Source organism: Panthera tigris, chromosome E2 (genome assembly GCF_018350195.1).
Source record: "Panthera tigris isolate Pti1 chromosome E2, P.tigris_Pti1_mat1.1, whole genome shotgun sequence".
NCBI classification, from domain to species: Eukaryota; Metazoa; Chordata; class Mammalia; order Carnivora; family Felidae; genus Panthera; species Panthera tigris.
Genome location: NC_056674.1, coordinates 54580044 through 54605785, shown reverse-complemented (window position 1 = coordinate 54605785; position 25742 = coordinate 54580044). Strand labels below are relative to the sequence as shown.

Sequence of the window (25742 nt, the reverse complement as noted above, 5' to 3'; positions counted from 1 at the left end):
GCAGGAGACGGGACATAAGCAGACACCCACTGGGGACAGCCACTACGTGGCTAAGCCTGAGGCATGCTCCAAGGGACAAGAGAAGAACAGGACACATAGTCTCCCCCTGACCCCTCTCTCACCAGCCTTTGCAAAAAGTCATGCCTCTGTTTCCCAAGGCACTTGGAAAGAAATCCAAACCCCATGCTGAGGCTGCCATGGCAGTCATGTCTGGCCCCTGCCTGTTCCTCCAGCCTTCTACCTCAGGGCCTTTGCACTTGCTATACCGACTCCTGAAATGTTCCTCCCTAGATCTCCACAAGACTGGTCCCTTCAGCAGTATCACCCACTCGGAGAGGCCCTCCTTGACCGTGCTGCCAGAAATGTGCCCCCACCCCATGTGTCTCCACCACCTCTCCCTGTCTGATCTCCGTCCCAGCACCTGCCACCCCTGAAGGGCCTTGTGAATGCTGACTTGTTTGCTGTCACCTCCCTGGCCCCAAGAACTCCAAGCTTCCTGAGAGCAGAGGCCCTAACGGAATGCCCTAGAACAGTGAACAGCACAGAGCAAACGTTCAGCGGTGTCGAACGGGTCACAGGGGTCACTACCTGCTCCAAAGCCATAGAACCACGGGCCACACAGAGCAAATCCTCAATCCCCGGGCCGACCTAGTGCCATGGGAACGCCGAGGATAAGGCACCCTAAAGAACACCAAAAGTAAGAACAGCGTGTCTTCATTAAGCATCTCTGGAGTCCTGGGCCTTGCCCCGGGCTTGGTTCATGCCCCCTTTCGCTGCTTCCTGACCACGATCCCAGGTCACAAATATTACCACTGATTCCATCTTAGAGACAAGTTGTATGACTCGCCCCAGATCACACATACACCTCGTAAACTGGAATGCAAGGAGCAAAGTGCCACAGGGAAGTGCCACCTTTGGACACGTGTGTGTGTATACCCATAAATGCATACTAACCTTTATGCTCCCTCCTCCTCAAGAGAGAGGGAGGTTTCCCTTTGCTGATCTTAGGAGCCTCGGGGCCACAGCAAAGACAGACACCAGGAGCTCGGGAATCGCGTTTACTTACAAACGAGTAGTTGCGAGTCTATAAAATCAATATTTGATCTCTTCTGACTTACAAAAATCACACTTGCATGGTTGCCCCAAATCCAACCCAAGAATCCACCTTTGTGTGGCTCCTTAACAGGCAGGCCGGGGAGGGGCAGGCACCCAGCCCCGACGCTCCCGGCGCCTTCCTCGGGCGGCTTCAGGTCACGCCCGGCCTCCTCTTTAGCACTTTCTCCAGATGTGTTTCTCTGGAGGGGGAAAGAAAGCAGCTCTGAGGTCAAGCTTCTCAAACATCTGGCTCTGCCACCTGGCCTGTGTGCACGTGCCCCCCGCGCCACGACGCACAGGGCAGGAAGCGGCAGGCAGAGGCCTGGGGCCTCGCGGCCAGCAGCCCACGTGCACAAGGAAAGCTCCCACGCGGGGCCGCCTCTGGCACCCACACCCGCTGGCCTCACCAAGCACCCCAGAGGTCCCAGACGTGCCTGGTCCCAGCCAGGGAAGCAGCAGAGGGCGGAGGCGTGAGGCCACTTTGTTTATCTAATGCTTCTCAGCATCTTTTATTTTATTTTTTTTAATTCTCTTCAAACTGAAACTGTCAAAAGTGGGGCCTGATAAATCTGAAGGCTGCAGAGGAAGTGGTTTGTCCTTCCTCCGGCTCATGACTTTTGCAAAAGATAACACGGGGCTGTGGGTAAAGCGTCAGGCCGGGCAGGGCTCCCAGCAGGGCTCAAGGAAAGGCTCTTTACCTGCAGACGGCTGCCGGCCTCCTGACAAGGTCACGGGTGCAGGCCCTCCGGGCTCACTGGCTGCACCCATCTGAGGGGGCTTCACGGGAAAGGAGGGGCCAAAAGAAAAGCCCTCCCCACATCACCTCCTAAAGACTTGCAGGAAACTTGATCCTGGCAGGAGCCCTGGCCTGGCAGCTCTTACGTCCCCACAGCAGCCTAGGAGTTGAGCGTTACTATCCCATCTGCCAGGGGGACAAGTGAGACAGAATGAAATCACGTACTCAGCTGAACCTCAACAACGTGCCCAGTGTCACGCAGAGCCAGAGACTGGCAGAGCCTGAACTTAGGAACGTGTGACTCCAAAGTTCCGTGCCACCTGCCCTGGGAAGCCCTTTCCGGCCGCTCCTTCCCCTGGACTTGGTCAGACCCTTCCTCTGCAGTCTTGGGAATACCGTAGTAACGATACTAATCACAGAAACTCTCTTTCTCGTGCACCTTCTCCATGCTGCGCAGCTGGCATGCTGGACGTGCACTTTGCCCGCTGGATCCTCTCAGAAGCCCAGGGGATTGGTACCACTATCCACCTCACCGTACCGATGAGACACAAAAGCTCAGAGAGGTTAAGCCACTTGCCCAAGGTCACACAGCTTGTGAGCAGGAGAGCCGAGGGTGGAACCCCCAGCTCAACACTCTGATCACTGGCCTAGGGGCTCCTTTTGCCGTGGAAGACTGATCCCTGCATTTCCAACAGCAGATGGTCCTCGCCGTTATCTCGGGTTTAGATGCTTCCAGCTCAAAATGATGTCAGGGGCCGGCCCCTCTGAGCCTCTCTCCCAACGCCAAAGATTGAGGGAGAGGCCGTTTCCTCACTGACAATGAACTGAGCCCCACCCTCGTCCCCAGTTGGGCCTTTCCTAGGTTCTCAAACGTGACGATGACCACGTCAGGGCAAAGAACGAGGCTTTCTTTTTCAAGGCTGAGCAGGAAGGAACAAGGTGTTCAGGGGCATTCCAGGGACCTGGCTTCCGTGTTCAAGTCCAAAGTCCCGAGCCCAGCACGCAGGACAGCTCACCTGGGCCCACTCCACTCAACACACTCCTGGCCCAAGGGGCACTTCCCTCCTGCAGATGCGTGGCCCTGCGGCTCTCGACCTGGAATGCCAGTCCCTGCGTTCCAGCCCAAGCCGAACCCTAGGTGCTCAGCAGCTGTCTCCTAGGGAAGCCTGGCACTGCCACAGCTCCCCCATCACCCTTACATACGTCAGAGTCTCTGCATCCCCGTATTCCCAGCCCTTGGCACGACACCTGGCACCCAGCAGGTGTTCCATAAGTGCACGTTTCAGGCACAGATGCCCAGACACTGCATATGCCATGGAGGACACCAGCGCCCGGTACGTTTCCTCACTCCCCTCCTGCCCTACCTTCTGGGGAGGCTCCACCGCATAAGGAGCCAAGAGGAGCGGAACAGGAAGCCAGGCCCTTCACGGTGTGGACTCCTCACTTCTAGGAGCCACGCGTGGCCTTAGTGTGTGAGTGGGTGGGAGGGCTGGGGGAATGCGCGCACTCTGGCTGATTCTGGAGGCAGAGCCGAGCCGGCCCCTGGAGGCGGGGGAACTGCGGGCTCCCCTGCGTCCCCAGCCAGCCACCTTCCGGCTGTCTCCTGGCCACCTCCGCCTCCCGAGGACCACGGAGTGCCCCCAGTTGCGTACGTTACGGTCTTGTTCACTGGAACCCAGGCCCACAGGAGTGAAAGAGGGATGCCTAAGAAAGGTGGAACACTAAATTTCGCTTCTTCCCAGACCCGAACTTGGGTAGAAGTGGCACTTTTGAGGGGACAGCATTCAAATCCTCCCAACTTCTCACTGGGGGAGGAAAGGTGGTGGAGGGCCACCCCAGGGGAGAGGTGGAGGGGCAGCCCTACTGGGGCTGCTCTGTGACATGCCCCAGCCTCGCCTGCTGTCCCTACCCTGACACCAATGGCCGAGTCGCCATGCACCTCATTTGCAGGTGGGGCCCAAGGCCGGACGCTCCAAGATGCTGAAGGACTCACCCACCCGGTCCCCACGGCGAGTGGCAAGGATGGGCGGGAAACACAGGTCCAGTCATCCACCCACGCTCGGGCTGGGCCCATACGGGCCAGACAGCACCGCCAAGCCCTCTGCCTGACAAACTGGAAATCCGCTCGATGAAAAAGCCCCTCTGCGCCCCAGAGGAGCCTGCAAGGACAAGGGCCCTTCGAAGGGTAGTTTGAGGGTTTCTGCCTGTTTGTTCATTTTGCTGTACGTTCTGGCCATCCCAATCTTCCAACCAGAAGGCTCTGGCACCAAATGAGGCCCAGGAGAAAGGAAGAGTCTGGCCCGGCCGCCGAGCTCCTGGAACCGCCTGCAGAAACGTGCCTTTGCCCTTCCCGAACTTGGTGAAGAAACAAGGGCCTCTTTCAGAGCTGGGCCCTTTTGTTCCTGTTCCCAGGGAGGAGACAATCTCACGCAGGGAAGGGGTACTGAACAAACTGGGTTCGGCCCAAGCATCCAGGGAAGTGAGGCTGTGCCGAGCGCACCAAACTCAGTACCGTACCAGCCCCTTTGCAGCTGACCAATCCACTGGACGGTGCCGGTCTCGGCCTTTGAAAACCACGCAGCCAGCAGCCTCGTCCCCCGATGGCGGCCTGGTCGCGGTGACAAGCGCGGCAAGCCTTGAGAACCTGAGACCTGCCGGGCCCTGTGCTAAGTGCCCCGGGAGCGTGTCACCATCAAGCCCGACCATAGCCCTAGGGGCAGGCACCACGAGCCTGCTTCACACAGACAAGGAAACTGGGGTCGCTAGCAAGTGGCAGAGCCGGGACCCGAACCCAGTAAATGCACATACATCCCTGGCCGCCAATCAACCAAGAAGCAGCCAAGCGAATTATTTTTTTTTAAAAGAGATAGAAATGAAGAGAAGGGAAGGGAAAAAGAAAGAACAAGAAAGAAAAAAAGATGTATTTTCTTCATCACATCTATCACCATCTGAAATCAGCATGTGCTTTTGTGCAAGCGTGTGCCCCCTCGGGAAAGTAAGGGCCTTGAGTGGGGGCCCTGCTCGGGTCACCCAGAGCCCAGCCCCCCAGCCAAGTCCCCGGCACACGGGAGACCCTAAGCGAACAACTGCCCGGTGCCCCCCGCTGTGGACCCAGCTTCGCAGGGACACCGGCGTGCGAGGACTCAGAAGAGGGAGGCCTGCTGTGCTCACGCTGCTCTGTCCAATGAGCCGGCTGCAGGGCTGCTGGGGGAGGGCCCAGCCCGAGAGGACCCCTCGCCACTCAGGTACCTCAAGCCGCAGGGAGGCTTGCTGGTTAGTTTCACTCATCCATTCTTTCAGTCGAGTCTCAGTTCCCTCATCTGACAAATATCCATCAGGGCCAACCGCCACCAGGTGCGGTGCTGGACGCCCCTCCCGGGACTCAGACTGCACCCACAAGGCGTACTTCCTGGAGGTGGTGAGCCTTGAGCAGGGCTGCAAAGCCTGACTGGCACCTCTCCCCTCAGTCCCAGTGCCTTACACAAAGGTTTCTGGATTTCGAAATGAAGGTCCCTCTCACACTACCAAAGACTGCTTGTGCAGCGTAACCCTGGGCGGACAGAACAAAAAGCACACACAAACGACCATCCTACAAAAACATTAGGTGTAAATTTTATTTTCCACCTCCGGTTATCTTGTATGGTCCAATTCTTCTACGATGAACCTGAGTTCTCCGTGTAATGGGGAGACGGAGATGAACATCTTGAACAGAGCAACGTCCACTCCCAGGTATACGTCCGAAAGAAGTGAAAGCAGGAAAGCTAACAGCGGTTTGTCCCCACGTCCACGGTAGCATTAATCACAGAGCCAGTGCCCATCAACAGAGGAAAGGGGAAACAAAATGTGGTCTATCCGTACAAGGGAATACTACTCAGCCACAAAAAGGAATAACATTTGGATATATGCTACCACACGGGTGGACCGTGAAATCATCATGCTAAGTAACGTAAGCCAGACCCAGAAGGACAAGCGTTATAGGATTACGCTTCCATGAGGTACCTAGAACAGGCAAATTCACACAGACAGAGGGTAGAAGAGCGACGGTCAGGGCTGCGGGAAGCAGCAGAGGGGGAGCCAGTATTTAATGCAGAGTTTATGTTGCAGACCCGTGAAAAGCTTTGGATACAGGCAACGGTGGTGGTAACACAACACTGTGAATGTATTTAATGCCACTGAAATGTGCATCTACGAATGATTAAAATGCTAACTGCTATGTATATTTCACCCCAATTACAAAAAACACACACATTCAGAACCTGAGATACCGAGATAAATGAGACCGTGGTAGGACACAGCAGACAGAGTGAGGGAACCAGAAGCTATACTTGGGGATGGATGTGACCTGGCAGTGTCTGTCCTCGGCCTCGGTCTGTTCAACTGTAAAAATGACAGCAGGGGCCTCGGTGATGTCGAGAGGCCCCACCAGACCAGATGTGGACCCAGCGACCCGCTCTTCCGCTTCCTGACGTGGAGCGAATTCTAAGAAGAGGCTGGCAGGCGTACCCCTCCAGGCCGTGATCCAACTCCCGAGATGCAGCTCCTCCAGGTAAAGGGGCAGTAAACACCTACTCAGAACAACCCAGGCTCAGCCCAGCCGCCTCTCTCATCGCATCTGAGTGGCCGCGTTCAAGCCACCCGCCCCTCAGTTTCCTCATCTGAGAAGTACAGACACGGATGAGAAAGCTACTTTCTCTGCACTCCCCCTTGCTGTACATATGGCCGGGGCCGCCCTCGAATGTCACACAGGCGAGGCAGATGGAGCCTTAGCTTTGCCCCAGAACTGGCCACCTTGGCTGCTGACCGGGAGGACCGGGCCAATCTTGGCTGCACCTGAGCTCTGCAGCCAGGCTGCTGGGCTAGAGAACCAGAGCTCTCTCAGGGCCTTTCCTCGGTGGCCACCCAAGGCCTACTCATTTCTCCTTAAGTGGGATCTTACGAGGGTGGGGACATAAAGAACACCCAGGAAGTCCCTTGAGGTCACAGGAGAAGCATGGGCCGCAGGAAAAAGCACAAGGGTTCGGGTCAGCCTGATCTGGATGTGAACTGCAGCTCTGAGACCTGTGTGCCCCTGGAGGCCAGTGGCTGTCCGCAGTCCTGAAACACGGCCATGACCCACCCCAGGGCACGGCTGCGAGGACGAGACGCACAAGCACCCAATACCCAATAGGTGCTCAAGGAACAGTGGATTCCATTATTTTGCCCAGCCTCGCCCATGGCAACCTGTACCCAGCTGGACGGAGAGCTGGCTCAGATCGCCCTGCAAAATCTTCCTCCGTGCACACAGCACACTTTTAAAAAAGAATTTGAGAGTCATAAAAAAACACAACCGCATCCCGCCAAACTGCCAAATGTGGTGGGAGTAATGAAGCAAACAAAAGGGAAAGTTCAATTCCTTTTCTTGGCTTAAGAACATGCAAATGCAAAATTCAGTGGCAAAGAAATCATCCCGGCAGAATTCCGTGCCTGCATTTGAAATGGCCCCATGGAACTCTCTCTCTCTCGCCACTTAAACCACGTTTCACCCCAGGACGCGGCTAAAGACGGGTGCCCGGCTCATGTCGGAAGAGTCAAAGACCATGAGGGAACTCATGTATTGGGGTCTTTTTCCACACTACCAACTAAGAAAGACCCTTCGTTTCTCTGAACCATGCCAGCCAGCCTCTTTGCCATTCTCTGAGAGCCGTGTGCCTCCAGCCCCTCGCAAAGAGACCAGGCTCACTTCAGCTCAGTTTGCCAGGCGGCCTCCATAACTCGCTCAATAAAAACACCAGCCCTTCACAGCACAGAGGATCCACACTTCTGAGTCAAGTTCAAGGCGATCAAATACAAAATCCACCATGGCCTACTTGGACACTCTCTGCGCCTATTTTGTATGCTTACTGTTCTTTAATCCTTAACCACAGGGGCTTTGTGGCCAGTCTGTCCCCTAGCTTTACAGGTCAGAGAGGTGAGGCGGCCCGAGGTCACTCTGTGTGCCAAACGGGGCTGAGCACCGAGCCACACGTGCGATGCCAGCGGAATCCCTCTGTGCTGACCACGGCGTGGCTTCAGCGATGTGCTCGGCCTTATCGAAGAGTAAAGAACTGTTCTAAATCTGAAAATAAACATTTTAGGGGCAAGAAGCACCAACCTTGAAACTCCAGACTAGGATAAAAGAAAAAATAGTTCACCATAACCAAGAAGACTAAACACAGCTCTACAAGCACAGAAAATGCTGTGTGGACAAGCCCACTTCCCCAGCCAAAGGATGAAACTTTCTTTTTTTTTTATCATTTACATGTTAATTTCTGGACAAATTTCCATTTCTTGCTAGGGACATGCCACAGACCTCCCAGACCAGTTTATAACCTGGGGTGGGGGGAGGGAGGGGGGAGGGGCGGCAGGTCCAGGAAGGAACCCCTAAGAAAGCCTATATGACAGATGCTAAATCCCATGAGACTGTCGTCTTACCACTTTCCCAGAGGGGTGCCTAGCTTTCATCGAATTTTCCAAAGGAGTGTGTTGCCCAAAGAAGTCCAAGGCCCAGTGTCCTCGGACACATTCATTCGGTAGGGAAGACTCCGTCATTTCAATTGCCTCTGAACTCACTATCCACTCCAACATGAGAACAGAAACGAGACCAGGCATGAAAGAAAAAACAAGTCACTCTCCAAAGCAAGTCCTGCAGAGGACAAACAGGCCAAAATTTAAGAGGACGTGACAGAGGAGCTGGTAAAAATTAATAACAGCAATACAAATTTCACAGGTCTCCAAAAAGGAAAGGGGAAGGAAACCAGCATCACTTAAATCAGGCCTCGTCTTTCTAAGGCAGCCGAGCGGCCGCGGGGTGGAGCGTTGTCCACGCGGCAGACTGCCACACGCCATGCCTGAGCAGTGCCCCGCACACACTAGGTCCCCCGTCAGTATCTGCATGAGCTGAAGGAACACTCCACGCCATTTATTTATTACAACCTTGGGATGCAGGGATTGTAACTTCCAGTTCCACAGACCAGGCTCAGGGAAGTCATGTGACTTACGCAAAGTTCCAACCAGAAAGAGGCAGAACCGGGATGCAGACCCAGATCCACGCACTGCTGTGCAAAACCCAGGTCCTTCCTCCTACACCACACCTTGTTTAGTCGTCAGAGTCACTTCTCAACAGAGAGCCCCCTGGTGCGGAGCAGACTCCACAATCCCGGTGGCTCCCTTGTGGGTCATTTTCCGTCCCTAGGTCTCAGGTTCCCAATCCACACAGGGGGAGACGGGCTGCATGTCAACAACAACTGATTAGCAGTGGCTGTCTGGGCTCACCGGGAAGGATTGATTATGTCAGGATTGATTAGCAATGTCTACCAGGGGAGAGGAATTTATTTGCCATCCCAGAACTAGGTGGCCTGCAGGTTCTCTCTGCCTCTGATTCTAATTCTAAAAATTTTAATGGGGGGGGGGGGGGGCGGGGAGGTGATGGAAAAGGAAAGAACAGACCAACATTTTCCAACACTGGCCACAGCTGAATCCAGCAGAGCCCAAAGTGGCCGACCAGCCAGTTGTGCATGCTTTGTGCACACAGCCCTGCCACAGGGGAGGAAGTGGAAAACATCGGATCTGGTGCCTGCACACCCAGTAAGACGCCCCGTCCAAGCCCGCAGCAGCACAAGTGTGGGTTTGGTCTGGCTGGGCCTGGTTGTAAAACACCTAAGCAATCAGTAAGCACAGCAGCCTCGCACATGGCTCCACTGGGGTTCATACCCTGGCCTGACCTGAGCCCTGGGCAAAGGACTTCACCTCACTCAGCCTCGGCCTCCTCATCCCGGAAGGTCCTCACAGGACTGTCACGGTGATTCAACACGGGGGTGCCTCAACGCACAACCAGCCCACAGCCAACTAGGCAAATAAGGGGCCACCGCCACCGTCATGAACGTCACTGTTCTTTGAAGGCAGCGTATTTTCAGACAAGAGTCCGTGCCCAAGAGACAAACTGCATTTCCCCATGTTCAGAGCATGGCCCATTTGGTTACTGTGAGCTCTCAAAGGCGAGGGCTCTGAAAACCAGTCCATCCTCCTGAAGCTCCTGGTGTGTCAGCCGGGGCCCTGCGAAGAAACAGATGGCAGACACAAAATGGTATAATTTGGAGAAACCGTTCACAAAAGGACAACATACCAAGGTGTGGGCAGAGCACAGGGGAAAGCACGAGAGAGGGTTTTTTCTCCCTCGGGTGACCAGCTGTCCCGGGTCTGCCTGGACCGCGGGGTTTCCTGGGACGTAGGACTCAAGTGCCAACACAACTTTCCTGGGACAGCTTCTGGCAAGCCGGGCCAGTTGGTCACCCCCATTGCGACCACATGTTCCCACCCCTGGGCCTGAGTGGGGGGTGACAGGACAGGAGCTGTGACTGAGGGACCCTGCCCGCCCACAGCAACCTTAAATTGAAGCCACTGCCCTCCATCGCCTCCGGGGTCCCCACTGGCCAAAACCCCCTGGAGGCCAAAGGGCACAGAACCCACAGGGCCAGGCCCTGGGCCCAGAGAAAGGCAAAGAAGAGACAGAGTGTTATCCTGGGATCTCAAGGGGCCCAGGACCCATTCCCTAGAAGGCTCCTCAGGGCGGCCCAGGGGGACTCAGAGCTCCAAGACCTCATCCAACAGGAAGGACGGGGACCCCCCCTCCCGTCTGGGACGGGGACATCAGGGTGGAACACGCTCAAGACTCAAGCTCCGGGGACCCACTTGTGTACACATTTACTACTCCACATTCAAACAGAGGCACAGCAGGGCTCCGAGAAGAAGCCCCCTCCCCTGGCGGCAAGGTCACCCCAAAAGTAAGGCCAAGAGGACACAGCAAGCTACCACAAAAGAAAGGGGGTTCCGTGAGCTCTGTCATCACAGACCTAAGTGGAGAGCAGACAGAAGGCTCAGGAAGGGGGCAGGGGGCAGAGGCCGGGCATCCACACAGGTGTGCCTGGGGCAGGGCTGTGTGGGATCTCCCACGGACATGCTCACAGCCGACTCCACCAGGCAGGCCCTGGGCATGTGTCAGGGGCAATATCGTTGAGGAAACAAAAGCGACTTTCAATTCTGTTTTTAAATCATATTTTCCAAGATCGAAATCTTATTTGCCAAGCACGGCTGGAGAAAGCTAAGGTGAAAACCACCAACAATGCCTCAATCCTCCCAGCTGCACGCCTCCAGCTCCCTTGAGTCGGGGACGTGGTGGCTGGTGCTAGGGCCAGGGCTGAGGGTCCATTCCAGATCCTGGTGACTGAGGTCTCAGGACAGGATCAGGGGCAAACCCTGAGGTTCTCCAGGACAGGTCCAAAGTCCCCAGCCAGGGCCAGGGTTTCCAAGAAAACTTGAGATGCTTTTCTGTCCCTTCACAGCCTGTGGCACTGGGGCCCCAGACGCCCCGCTGAGCAACCACATTCAGCCAAACACCTGCACTGACATCACATGTCCCTGGATCGAAAGGACCCTGCCTTCAAGAAGTTGATAGCTGAGCAGGAACAGGAACGCAGGCAGGTGGAAGCCGCGGCCACGAGAAAGCCAGTGGTGACGACGGAGCGGGCATTTACCGAGTACTCGCTACACGCTGGCACTCTTCTGAGCCCTCCGTGTACTATCTCCCTTACCCTCAGGATAGCCTGGGAGGTGGCTACCGTTGTCCCCACCTTGCAGATGCAGAAACTGAGAACTGGGTCACACCACCACTGGTCACATGGCGTAATATCAAGTGTCTGGATCCAACCACACTGGCCAGCGCTTGTAACCACACTGCCTGACGACGATGAGGGCGCCTGTTAGGAATGGACTGACCTGGGGGGGGGGGGGGGGGCGGGGAGAGGGGCTGTCTTTGGCGTCTCCACCTCCACCACGGGTTTCAAAGTGGGTGGCACCCCCAATCCTCAACACAGACTCCTTCAAGCAGAGCTGCCCACAAAGCTGAGAAGGGCCTGCGGCGGCTGGGTGGGGTCTGAGATCCAGCCAGGGCTTGGCTCTCCTGGCCCAGAGGGGACCCTGCTGACCACCGGGGCATTAGAAGGGCCCCAAGACCTCTGCTCTTGGCAATGCTCTCTAACCTAAGCCCCTGGCTCCTGAAGGTCACCTGCTGACAGGACCCAGACATACTCCAGAAACATCCCTTTTATTCCTTTTCTGGTGCCGTGGTTCAACTAGATCCAAAAAGCAAGGGTACACAATGCATGGCCTTGGGTGGGGCTTGAGTCAAGCAAATGAAGGCCTTCTTGGAAGAGACACCAGGCCGGTGGCTCACCCACCAGCCCACTCCCTCTCCTCTCCACACCCCTGCCCCCCAAAAACACTTTACTTCACAAAGGTTGCTTCAAAGTCATTTTCCTCACACCAAAACTTTCTAACGCTAGTTTCTCTTTCTTTTATTGGCGTGAGGCAATTCTCCTTTCAACAACCCAGATCTCTGAAGTCCTGAGTCATTCAGGCAGGCACAGCAGGGGGGTGATCCTGGGATCAAAGGTGTGGGGAGCTTGCTAAGCTCGGGCCAGCGGGATTTCCTTCCAGAGGCCCTGCGGGAGAGCCCCGCCACTTGGCCAGGCATCTGGGCGCCTGCAGCCCCCACAAAGTTCTTCCTCACCATCTCCGTGGCAGGTTCTGAAGAAGCAAGGGGACTGGGGCACGAACACAGGCTCCCAGTTCTGCCACAGGCCAGCCCACAGCCAGGGTCCACTCTGTCACACAGAAGCTCGCAGGGGTAGATGGGATGTTAAATGAGCTACCCCGGGGTCTCACCCAGGAGACACGGGGCAATGTAGGCGGGCATTTGGGGCCATCAGAACTGTGGGGAGCATCTAGCGGGCTGAGACCAGAGATGCTGTGCATCCTACAATGCTCAGGATGGCCCCCACCACAAAGAATGATACAGGCCCCAACATTCATAGGGACGAAGAGGAAACACCGTTGAGATAATGTATGAAAATGGCTTAGTGTTTATGAATAAGACCTAATCCCCTGTTCGCTGTGCAAAGGATCCCACAGGTAACATACGCACTCATCTAGAAAAAGCAAAGATGGCTGCACCCCAAAACGTTCATATGCATGACTTCTGGGAGGTTGGGATCATAGGAGAATTTTTTGCTTATTTTATAAGATCATCCCTGTGTGATTATTTTTTGGCACTTCACAAGGGCAGAGGTGAAGAGCCAGTAGAGAAGACTGATAGGCAAAGAAGCAAACGGCAGCCGGCTGTGGAAGAGCGAGCCCTCACGGCAACTGGGGGTCAGAAAAGACTCCAGGGGCTGGTGGCCACCACCGAGGCAGAGGGGAGGAGGTGCTGTGCCAGAGCACCAAGGCGCAGGGTAGTCGAGCCGGAAGGCGGGCAGGGCAGGGCAGGGCAGGGCATGCGCTCCCGGTGGACCCTGGACTTCACGATCGCCGTAGGCAGGTCGTCACAGCCAGCTCTGACGGGCAGCTCCTCGAGGCCAGGCCATGTCAGGCGAGGAAGGCGAGGCGCTGAGAGGCTGAGTCCGCTATCCCCAGATGAACACAGGGCAGGTAAGAAGCAAAAGTCCGCCACGGCCCTTCTAGAGACAGGTCCACAGGGAGAGGGCTGAAACTCCCCCTCCCCCACCCCCAGGGTGACACAATGTGCTTTGTCCACACACAACTTCCCCACTTCTGCAAGGCCCTCCAGGGCCTCCGAGAATGGAGCCGGCCTGGCCATTTTGGGTCTCTCTGACCCTCTGCTCTCGAGCCCTGCTCACGGGACACGCGCAGTCACGTCCTGGAACCACACGGCCTGGGTTCAAACCCCCGCTCCACCATTACTAGCTGGGTAAGTAGCGATCTCATCTTTCTGGGCCTCAGTCTGCTCCTCTGGAAAATGGGGACAATAATAGCAACACCTCCTGGGGACATCGTGAGGACTAAATAAGCTCCCGTACACAAAGGGCTCAGAACATAAGCGCTGAATAAGCACCGACTGTTGTTATCACTGCCTTGCTGACAGTGAGTCCCCACTGCCCAGCAAGGAGGCATCATAGCAGGAGGAGAGGGTCTTCGGCTCTGGATCCAGGCCATCTGGGTTCCAGATGTACAACCTGAAACTCACAGGGCCTCCATTTCCATCTATAAACTGGAACCCCAGGGGCTGGAGTGAGGATAAACGCACAAACACATCGAAGGGACTCAGCATGTGGGAGGAAATGATCGCTGCTGTCCTGCAGTCCCCCCACCCTGTCCTGATCCGTCTGGTGCCACAGGCTGACCCTGCTGGGCTCCCCAAGCCCGGGAGCCACCAGAACACTGGGACAGTTCAAGCACTTTCATTTTCCCCACCCCCCCCCCACTTCCTTCCAGGAAGGAAGGTTCCAGAAGGGGAGACTTGGGAGCCAAAGCTGACAGGGGAAGTTACAGGTCGAGGGTTTGGAAAGTACCAAAGGCCTCTGATGGGAGCCCATCAGGAGCTCCAGGCCGGCGGGCTGAGCCCTGCAGCCTCACGGGCGAGGCAACAGGCCAGGAACCCTCGAGCCTGTGTCCACCCCTGAGGCCAGCCGTGCACGCTGCATGCCAAACGGGTCCGCTGCACGCGCCGTCTCGTTTAGCCTGGGCGGCCCTGGAGGAGAGAGCGGCGCAGGCATGGCATGAGAGCGGGAGGTCTGAACACATCTCTTCTCTCTCCCCTCCCTCTCCACGGGAGGGCCCTGCCCACAACTGGCGGCAGGCTCACTGGCTCATTTCTTCACTCACTCATCCATCCGTTCAGGCAAAGCATGTCTGCCGACACGCCGGGCCCCAGCGTCCCCACCTATAAACCGGAGAGAGGAACAGTATGTCGCCGGGCTGTTATGGGGATCACGGATGTAACCACCTGGCAAAAGAACTCTCAAGAGCGGCTGCCACCACGGTCCCCGCTGTGACGGACCCCTGGCCCTGGTGACTCAGATCCCCGCAATCCTGAAGCTTCCACCTGGGGGGATGGATCCTAGGCGCCCACCTGGCAGCTGGTGCCTCGTCTCTCTGCATCGCGACCAGGGCCTTCTTGGCCTGAACGAGCGCTGGGGAACCCAGCACCAACTTCACCCCGACTCCTGGCCCCCGCCCGCGGCCCCCACTCTGGGAAGTGGTCCCGCCTCCACCTTCATCTCCTGCACTCTTCTGTGGTGCCCACCACTCAGGGAGAATGGCCCAGACCGCCCAGAATGTGCCCCGGCGGCTCCGGCCCCTCTCTCCTGGCTTTCTTCTCCCTCTGCCCCTTCCCAGCCCTGGCCCCCCTCTCCATCACTGCCAGTCCCAATCCTGGGCCTATCTATCTAGATGTGTCTCTCCTACAAAGTCCTTCCTGAAACCATGAGCTCTTCTTCCTCCCTCCAAACAGCAGGACAAGGCATAAACCCCCTGAGGAAATGTGCTGCGTTCGACACTACATCACAGTTTCTACCGTACCCCGATCTGAGGGAGGCTTACGGGGCAAAGATGATGTCTGACCCTGCAGGCACAGTACCAGGGAGCACTCACTTTGGGAGCACATTACCAGGGAGCACCCGTTGGCAAACGGAGGACCCGGGAAGCCCCATGTGCACACACCGTGTCGGGTACTCAGCTCGCAAACTTAGTACCTGGTGCTTACTCTTTACAAATACTTGGCATTCGCTTTCCAACACCAGTTCCCTGAACTCACTTGACAAATTCACGAAGGAATGTCTGCCGAACACCGGCAAACGCTAAATCGATATGCCCGCTGATTCTTAACTAAGATATTTCTGCAAGAGCCTGAAATAATTTTACGTATATCCAACGGATAGACCCGTATTCACGGACACGCATACCCAACGCATGAGGGCAGACCTGCCTTTGCCTCTCAACTCAACCTCTTTGCCCACAGTAGGGAGACAATAAACGTCATCGTAATCATGAATGCATCGCTCCATTCCCTGCAGTAGGTTTGCTTCTATCTCATTCCTCACCAGAGAGAAGACTGCAACCTTCCTGACCTGCCACTAAGCTCAAACCCAGGAGCCGGAAGAGCCCATGGTGCTGAACTTCCTTTCCAGGGAAGCGGCTCTGCAGCCGGTACCCTGAAAGCCTCTGAGTGACCTGCAGTCCTGGTGGGGGTCCTCCTTTCTCCAGTGCCCGGCCCCCCTGAGCTCAGGGGCTGTCACATGACAGAGCTGTGGCCAACACAGCGACCCGACCTACCAATGGCACTGCCTGGCATTCTCTCCCTCTCCCCATCTCCCACTCAGTGAGGCCCTGGGGGGAGGTGAAGGGAGAGGATGGCCAGTGACACAATATGGAGAAGCCAGGTGCCCACGTGGTCCACGTCCAGTAGGGCAGAATCCCCACTGGACTGGTGAGAGTAAGAAGTAAGCCACGTTGCGTGAAGCCACCCAAATCTGGGGGCAAGTTGTTCGGCTGTCAGCCCAGCCCGACTGACGCCCGGCGCTGTCCACACGGATGGCTGAGCCTCTCACTGGCGCATGCTGGTGATCACATTCACCCAGACAGTGAGCCAAACGGGGGGCGAAGGGGCCCGGCCTGGGTTTCTCCACATCGTGCACTCCTGTCTGCAGCTTTTCCAGGCCTTTAAGAGCCTGGGCTGGACTCAAGACACCCAGGAAGCGACTACAAGTTCCGGTGTTACCTTCCCTCTCCTGATGACCCCACCTGAGCTGCACCCAGGCAGCCTGGCCCCAGGAAAACATCTGCCACCTTGCCTGAGTCCTGGACATCCACCTGCCCAGGGGCTGGAGAGTCCAGCTCTTCTGCTTGCCTCCAGAGTGAGTTTACTCAGCCTAATCTGCTCATGTGCTTTCTCGATCATATCATTTCTCATAACGGCTTGAAAGCAGAAGGTCCAAGGAAAAATGAAGATGGAAGGCACTGGAAGGTTCTGGAAGGCACCGGAAGGTGCTGGGAGGCAGGAGCTCTGGGTGTGAATCCCAGCCTTGGTGCTGAGTCATTCGTAAGGGTCTTTGGGCGACATACTTCTCTTCACCACTAACCCCCATCCTCACCAGCAAGATGCTGGAGGCAAATTCAATGATTAGTACGTCCTGGGTCCTAGGACCCTTGTAACTCAGTATGACAAAGACAGCTGGTTTTGACGTTTTGCTGGGCTTTGTGATTTAAGAGTCTCTTAAAGCACTGCTCCAAACCTATTCACTATCTATTGAGAGGGAGCCAGGCTTAAATACACACACAGAGACACCAGAATGAAAGCTCCATGGGGCTGGGAGCTCTCTGTATGCCCAACACCCAGCAGATTCTGGGTGTTCATAAGTATCTTTTAATAGATGATAACAGCTCCTAGGAGGTGCGGGTAATAACAACTGTACAGCATTTATTAAACGCCAGCCACCTTACTAGGTGTTTTCTAAGTACTATCCAGCCTCAGGGCCTTTGCACTTGCCAATCTCTCTGCCTGGAATGCTCTTACCCCTTCCCTGACTGCCATGTGCAAAGCAGCAAGACTGCCAGTCCCCGAGCTCTAAACGCCACACCTCCCTGGCTGCTCTGTTTTCTCTAGGACCCCTGTCACCACCACACAGATTTTATATCTCCTTGCTTGGTGGTTTATTGTCTTCGCCCACCCCACCGACAGCCAGACTCCAGGCAGGCAGGGTCTTGTTTTCTTTAAAGTGCCTAGAGCAGCGATATTTACCTGTTGGATAAACACGTGAACAAACTGCCAGGCCTTACCTCACTTAACCTCAAGGACATCGACACTGAAAGGAAATCCCCATAATCCGAATTTTATAGGTACAGACTGTTAGGTGACCTGCCCAAGGTCAGCCACCAGTTGGGAAGTTGCAGGGGGGGGATCCCAGCTCACCTGTGCGACCACCGCACAGGGTCTGGCTGGTCTCCTCCAGGCACCTCACTACACACCCCAACGCGGATACAAAGGCTTCGCATGTGGCAGGTATAAAGAAATGGCTACTGAACACAGGCACCGATTTCTGCACCAGAAATATTTCTGTTTTCTCCTTTGCCTCAGTACACAGGGACACCACACACACACACACACACACACACACACACACACACACGCCTCACCACCCTTTGGTTACGGCTCTGCTGATGTCAGCAAAGCTTCCTTTCGAATGTGCACCGCCTCCCTTGGCGCCCTGCTGAACTCACTGGGTGCTTTGTCACCAGAGCCAGGAGTGGGGAAGAGACATTCTCACTTCCTCCCTTTCTCTACCACGGGGCTGGGCGGCCTGGCTCCCATCCTGGGGAAGCAGGAAGTCTGGGGACAAAAAAAACGATGCTCTCAGGTGGAGCAGGAAACAGCCAGCCAGGGCCAAGCTGACTCTTGTCCTCAGGGCACAGGTCAGCATGACAGCTCAGAGCCCCCTGCTCACCTGTGTTCAGCTCCCGGTGGGGGCCCTGGGGGCCGGACTCTCCTGCGGTGGTGACCTGGTGACCGTAAGCCAGATGGAAGCATGCCTGCAGGCAGCAATGACCCCAGGCAACACTGCCTTCCTTCCCCTCTCTGAGGGAAGGGCAGCTCTTTCCCGCAAAGCATTCTGGGACTGAATATTTTAACACCCACCGAAGAAGCAAAAAACATTCAAATTATCAAAGCGGGAACAAACTCCACTGAACAAAAATGGCAAGGGTCTTGTTTCCAACAGCAAAAGATTGGGTCTAACCTAAACATCCAGCAACGGGAGGCGGTCGCCTAGCCTCACGCGACGCTTGTACAACAGAGCACTACACAGCAGTGAACAAGAGGAAGGCAGCTGTGTATACACAGATCTGGAATGATCTTCCAAATACACTGTCCGATGACCAATCACGGCCCAGAATGGTATGTAAATGGCCGAATGGTCAGCAAGGATGTGTAAGAAATCAGTAACAAGGCTTGCCTACTAAGAGGAGAACTGGCGCCACAGGGACATGAAGTAAGATAGAAGCTGTATTTTTCCTGATATGCCTTGTACTATCTGAATTTATTTGATGGGAGCATTATTGTTTCGATTAAATAAAAAAAAAAAGGAGCAGGGCACCTAGGTGGCTCAGTCGGTTAAGCCTCCGACTTGGGCTCAGGTCATGATCTCACAGTTTGGGGGTTTGAGCCCCGCATTGGGCTCTGTGCTGATAGTTCGGAGCCTGATGCCTGCTTCGGATTCTGTGTCTCCCTCTCTCTCTGCCCCTCCCCCACTCTGACTTTGTCTCACTCTCTCTCTCAAAAATAAATGTAAAAAAAAAAATTAAAAAAAAAAAAGAGCTTTGTGGGAATTGTTTTTGGTTTTTTTTTTTTTTAAAGAAACCAAACTGTGCTCCTGAGTTTTTCTGAAACTACTTTCACCAATGTTGTTGCCTTCGTACACATCGGATCTGCTCACTACCCCTAACTTTCCCAAACGCACTGCTCACCTCAGAAGACTTTTCTCTGGAGACTGCCCACTTTCAAATCGCAACGGTCCTTTCCATGTGCACAGGATTTCACGAAGCTCTCTCAGGGAGATTAAGAAAACGTGAATTGGAAGACCAGCCCCTGGTCACATCCCTACCTGGCGTGGCCGTCCTACCAGGTGCGACTGTGAATTATCTGTAATCCTTACAGCAACCCTACAAATCAGGTACGTTCATACCACCCTCCAGATGGAGACAAAGCAAGGTCACCAAGAGAAAGGAACGTGCTAAGTCACGCAGCCGGAAAACCGTAACAGAATTCGGCCCCAGTTCCATGTGAAAAGACCCAGGTTGGTTCTGTCCCACGGTGGGGATGCCCTAAGCCCTATCGCACTGCCTCACTAGAGCTCATTTAATCTTTTAATCGAAAGCATAAATGAACCACTTCAAATGTCCATTCCACCAGAACACCGAGAGGGTACCATCCACGTGGGGCCAAGCCTGGCTGGCCACCCTGTTGCCCCAAGGCCGGCAGTCAGAAGGAAACCCGAGACAGCTCGGGTCCTGAGGACTAACCCCGAAGCCTCACCGGACACAGTACCCCAGAAATGCCCTCTCCCACCGCCAGGCGAGTCAGTGGGGGCGGGAGCAGGCGATGCCAAGCAGAAGCCACGTGTAGGCCGTGGAGCCCAAGCCCGTGGCACACGCCTGTCGCCATCGCCGACCCCACAGCAAAGCCCAGCTACACGTAATTTAACAGCATCCACCTGGACCGGCACGATTCTTCCCGTGGCCGGAAAGAGCACCCCCGGGTGCACCAGGCAAATGGTAGCATGAAAAACCGTTCCCGCCTTGAAATGCATTTATTTATTACAGCCCGGGAAACACAGAAGAAGTTTGCTGTTTATGGAGAATTTAGATTTTTTTCTCCTCTTCTGTCTCTGGCCCCCGCCCCTGGACCCCTCCAATCAGACATGTTACCTGGGAAACAAACTTGACATACTCCAAAATCTTACGACAAATGCCACCAAAAAAACAGAATTGTCTGTGTTTACTCCCTGCCGCAGAAAACCTCAAACGGAAGGCGGGAAGGACGGGCACAGAAGAGCGGGACAAGGAACAAAGATGGAAACAATGAACACGTGTGTGCACACACACGCAGACACGTCCCCACGGGACCTGCGGCTACCCTGGGGGACACGGACTTCAATTCCCAGGCGGAAACCACACCGTGGGGATGAGCCCTCCACTCAGCACCAGACACCCAGTAGGTGCTTAGGTTAACAAATTCCGAGTTCAGGAGGTTGCTGCCGCAGAGAGAACACCAGAGTAAAGAGACCGACAAGGATTCAGGTGACTTCTCTTTTCCTTTCGGTGACAAATGTTTCCCAGAAACATTTCAATGGGGGCAGCAGAGTGGAGAACGTTTAAAAAAAAAAAAAAAAAAAAGTCACTGATAAATTAAGGCTTGAAACTAAAGAAGGCCACCGTCACCTGTGCTCCGACCCCCATCGTGTTTGGCCAGCGAATAGATGACTTTCCGGACCGGACCCACTCTGAGATGGCATGTGCTGCCAGTAATAAACTCGGGTGAGAGCAAAGGTAGGCAGCCTTATTTGTGCCTCTTCGGAGCAGAGGAAACAAAGCCCACAGACAAAAGCCCTCTTCCAGCGGACAAACACGTCTAGCAGGTGATCAGATTCAACCCACACGTGAGAACAGCAAAATGGATTCTGGTCTTGTGGACCCGGCTGCTTCGGCAGGACTCCCGGCCGTTGGCTACAACCCACACGACGATCAGCAGCCACGAAAGGCCCAAGGAGGCCGGGGGAGTGAGAAGCCCAGGGGTGCAAAAGGGGAATGAGGCACCACGTCTAGGCCGCAGCCTGAGCAGGCCCCCAGGTGTGGTCATGTGCACCCCAGGGAGGGGGCGGACACATCCCAATCACCCCTCACATGTCAGCCAGGTCGCGGTCGCCTCTGCGTTTCCTTCTTTGTTTATGAGCGTTGGGGATCCAAAGTCTGGAGCGCAGAGTGCATCAGGCCCTTGCGCTGTCACAGGCCGCGTCAGGCACACCGCTGGCTCGACAAGGACTTAATCAGTAACTGGCCCGGGAGACTGGCACAGGGGCCAGCTCCAACCTGACCCCACAGAAGGCAAAGTTTACAGCCGGGCCAGGGGGTGACGCCGAGCCCATCTCCCCGACAGGGAATCAAGACAGGTCCGCCTGAGGGGTGCACCCGGCTGGAGCTGCCTACCAGGCGGGCTGGGAGCCCCCCGTGTGCTTCCAACCCTAGCTTGATGCAGCTGTGGTGCCGGAAGCCTTTATCTCTGACGACGAGCCAGTTAATTGGATCAGTGTAGACAGACTCCAAAGACGTTTGGGCAGCAGTGTATTTGGTTTGTTTATCGGTTTGAATCCAGATCAATCACTCTGAGTCTTGTTCCTGAAGCCCACACGATTAACCAGATAACTGCCAGATGGATCTGAGCTGGGCTGTGCAGACGGCTTAATATACGGATGATGTACATTTCATGGAAGGATATGACCTGATAGGGAACAGACTTGGCCTGTCGGCAGCTGGGGGCCGGGGCCTGGGGACTCTGCAGAGCCACAGGGCTGCACAGGGCTTGCTGCTGTAGAGAACTACACTCAAATTCACCTTTGTTTCATTTGGGCTAATATTTCTCAATAGCGTGCTTGGGCCACACTAGAAAATGCAGACAGATTACATAACGCCCAGGCCTCAGGGAAACCCCTCAGGGGCTGCTTTGCTTCCCGAGGGCCCGGACGGGACAAGGTCCCTGGTGCAGTGGCAACCCCACCTCTACCCTGGAGGCCGCCCCCACAGCCGGCCTGCCCTCGGCGGCGCCCTCCACGCTCACAGGCCGCGGCACGGACAGCCCTACACCCCACTGGAGCCCACCATGGCAGAATTTAAGGACACCCTCTGCCCAGAGGGCTTGGTGGCCGCAGGCGGAGGAAGGGGGACTCGCCAGCCCATTAGACGCCAGCTCATAGTTCCTCCTTCCACATTTCCAATGCCAGAGCGGGGCTCTGCTCAGGCAAATCTTGTTCTGTGGTCGGTCCTCAGTCCCCCGTCCTGAAAAATCACAGCTCCTCTCCAGAGAGGCCCAAGCTACGAAGGTACCGTCCACCTCGGCTGGCGAAGGTGGTGCTGGGGAAGGTGGTGCCGGGGCCTCCGGTTGCTTAAGAAACCAGTGCCCAGCCTCAGCCTTTGTTCCCTTCCTCTCTCTGCTACATACCTCTTGAGCAATCAAAGGGGGGTGGCGGCCCAGCGCCTCCAAAGCTGACTTCCCCCAGACCATGGCCAGCAGCCGCTGAGCACGCGCTCCTGGCCTCTCCCACGGAGGGTCACTGTGCCTCTCAACCACTTCCTCCCCACACCCCCAACTCCCCTTCGTTTTGAAGAGTGGTAGAAAAACAACAATGCCTCCCCTGAAGCAGGGGGAAATTCTGAAGCCAGATTTGGGGGCTCCTGGTGCCAGGCAGGGAACCACTGGAGGGCACCGGTTCCTCCCCTGAACCTGAAAGGCTGCGTGCCGGGGAATTTTCTGAGGCTCTCCCTCCATCAAATGAAAAGCCAAATGCCGAGGCCTGTGGCTCCGGACGGGCTTGGGAACATGCATGAGCCTGAAACCGGGCCTGAACCGCTTCACGGCAACCAGCGATCCTGTGTGAGGAAGCTGTCTCTGCAGGTACTGCACCAACCTGCCCACAGGAAAGAAAAAAATAGGTGTTCCAGGCACGTCGGACCCAAAATTCAGAATAAGAGTCCTCGTGTGCTTCAGGGCTTTCGGGAGGGGGGAGTGGTTTCGAGGAGTAGGGCTTCTTCTGGTAACTTTTCCCCCTCCCCATTCCTTGGAGCATGTGTCACGGCCTGTGACACACTGCCAAGGGAACATGGATGCCGGGGAAATGTCCACACACGCTACACGTTTGTGACATGCCATGTAAGCGACACCCTGTTTCCTGGCTGGGTTTTCTTGGCACAGGTGTGGGCAGGCATTGAATTTTGCCACCAGCGCCACAGCCACCACGGCCACCCCCCCCCTCCCCCCACTGTGCTTAGTAAACAGGATCGCGGCTGCCCCAGGGGGAGTGTGCATTCTGGGGAAGACCTGCCACCTCTCCACACGGGACGGGATCCCCTCAGCAAGGCTCAGGCCCAAGCAGAGCTGGGGCTTTAAACTGCCCTTGTTTCAAAACACAAAGCATCCTGTTCAGGCTCCTGCCTGCCGCCCCCACCCCCTGCGACCCCACCACCACCACCGATGTCTTTCTCCACCTTGCAGATTTGATTTCGGAAACAGATCCAGGACTTCCCTGCCTCTCATCCAGCTGACCCAGTCCTAGCCATATATTTAAAACAATAACAATAACAAAATAAAGCCAGCAACAAAGAACACGTATACACACACACTTCGCAGACAATGCAAGACCAGGGCCCCCACAGGCCAGCTTCCACTCTAGAACTTGACCTCCCCTTGGTGGGGAGGAGGCAGTCCGGGACCCCTATCCCCTCCCCCTCCACTTCCAACCTCCCAACGTGCAAATGAGATTTTTCAGAAAAGGAAGCACCCGGTTTTGCCTACCAGCCTGGGCAGGAAAAAAGACAGTAGAGCCCAGAGAGGCACTGCTTGTGCAAATTCTTTGGGTTTTGGGGTTTCGAGGTTGTTAGGTTTTCTTTCTTTCTTTTTCTTTTTTTTTTTTCTTTTTTTTTTTTTTTTTTGGTTGTTTTGTTTTCCCTTCCTGGGCAGATCCAGATGGGCCGCGGGTTTTCAGAAAGGGAACCCCCACCACCACCGGGGCCCAACCCGGGTCTATCCCACGGTCCCATCCGGGAGGTCCCCAGACGCCCAGGATGGGGTGGGCCACATCCTGTGCAGAATTCAGAGGGTCTCCGCGAGCCCGCCCGCTGGGCACCGGCCAGCCGCGAACACAGGCCAGCAAAGGGGGAGGGGGGGGCCACCGGGCTCCCCCCGCCCTCCCCGCCCCCCGGGCCGGCCCGACACCCCCGGCGCCCCGCAGGCCCCGGGCTCCAGGTGCAGCGGCGGGCAGGGGGCGGCGGCGGGAGGGGGCGCCTCCCGGCCCCGAGGCGAGGCGCGGGGGTGCCGGCGCGCCGCCGCCGCGCAGAGCGACTCACCGTGGCGGACGCCAGGCTGTTGTCGGCCAGCGTTAGGTGGTGCGGCTCCCAGCGCCTCAGGAATTTCGAGGTGAGGATCTTGCTGAGAAAGGTCCGCGGGTGCCGGATGACACAGACCTGGATGTCGCCCTCCTGCAGCAGTTTGTACCTCATCCCGTTGCACAGCAGAAGGGCCCGGCGGCAGGGCACGGCGCCCATCTTCGTGCCCTCGGGGGCCGGCACGTCGCCCCCCAGCAGCGGCTTGGTCTCCTCGATCTGCCGGGGGTCGCCGCCGCCGCCCGAGCTGCTGGTCAGATCCATGGCCGGCCGGGCCGGGGCGGGGGCCGGGGGCGGGGAAAGGGGGCTGTCCCGGGCTGCCGGGGCGGCGGGGCCCCCGAGCGGCGGCCCGCACCCCCCCCACCGCCCAGGAAGGTGGGGGGGCGTGGGGCTGGGGGGACGCCCGGCAGGGGAGGGGCCGGCGGGCGGCGGGCGGGCGGCGGGCTGGCGGGCGGCCGGCGCTCGGCGCTTCCTCGCGGCTCCGCTTCCTCCTAGCTCGTCGGGTGCATGCTCGCGGCGGCCGGAGCGGCGCGGCGGCGGGCGGCGGGCGGCGGGCGGCGGGCGGGGACGCGGGGCAGCGGCGGGGGCGCGGGGCCGCGCGGGCGGGCGTGTCTCGGCCCCGCCGCCCGCTCGTGTGTACAGTACGTGTGTCTGGGCGGCCGTCCGCGGGCGAGTGTGCGGCGGGGGCCGCGGGGGCCGGCTCAGTTGAGAGATTGCAGAAGCCGCTCGGCGCCCGCGCGATTGGTCCCCGCGGGGTCATGTGCCCGCCCCTCTGACGTCAATGGCGGCAACGGCGGCCGCCGCCGCGGCTTCGGCCTCTCGCAGGCGGAGTCGGCCGCCGGGCGGGGACGCGAGGGGCAGAGGCGCGGCCCGACCGGAGGGGGCGGCCCCTGGGGAGGGGGCCGCGGCGGGCGAGCCCCGGCAGGCCCGGGTCCGGCCCCGCCCGGAACGTGGGGGTGGGCGGGGGCCGCGGGGGCGGGGCGCGTGACGTCACGCCCAGCCGCGCCCCCGCCGGTGCCCAGGCCGGTGCGGAGCGGCGCGGCCCGCCGGCCCCCACCCGCCCCAGCCGACCCCGATCGGACCGGCCAGCGCCGCGGGACGTGTCGACGCGGGCGGCCGAGGTGCGGCCAGGTGCAAATCCAGGGACCGGGGCTGGGCTGGGCTGAGTTGGGCTGGGCTGGGCTGGGCCGGGCTGGGCTGGGCCGGGCTGGAGGGGCCGGGGCTGGGCCGCTTGACCTCTGACACCCCCTCCACAGCTCAAGCTGTCTACCTGGCTGGCCAGATGGGGTCGTAGAACAGGATGGTTCCTCGAATTGAAAATGCCCCTCAGTTAACCGGATAATGAACCCACACTGCCCTGTCTCAGCCTGGCGGATTCTGCAAGCCCCCTGGTCTTTTA

The 25742-nt window shown here is 57.1% G+C and overlaps 1 protein-coding gene and 1 long non-coding RNA gene across 3 annotated transcripts in view; one reads left to right on the top strand and one right to left on the bottom strand.

The window, feature by feature from the left end:
- LOC102964436 (c-Maf inducing protein) overlaps window positions 1–24641 on the bottom strand; it is a 230100-nt gene extending 205459 nt beyond the window's left edge. The window contains exon 1 of the mRNA XM_042970514.1: window positions 24308–24641. Coding sequence (XP_042826448.1) covers window positions 24308–24607 — 300 coding nt within the window. The 5' untranslated portion in view covers window positions 24608–24641. The remainder of the gene's footprint in view (window positions 1–24307) is intronic.
- A 744-nt stretch (window positions 24642–25385) lies between these two features.
- On the top strand, window positions 25386–25742 carry LOC122234281. 2 transcript variants are annotated; one of them, XR_006212046.1, is made up of 2 exons: window positions 25386–25464; window positions 25600–25742. It is a non-coding gene; the product is annotated as an uncharacterized LOC122234281 (long non-coding RNA). The 2 variants fall into 2 exon arrangements; XR_006212047.1 differs by having other exon boundaries at window positions 25394–25474.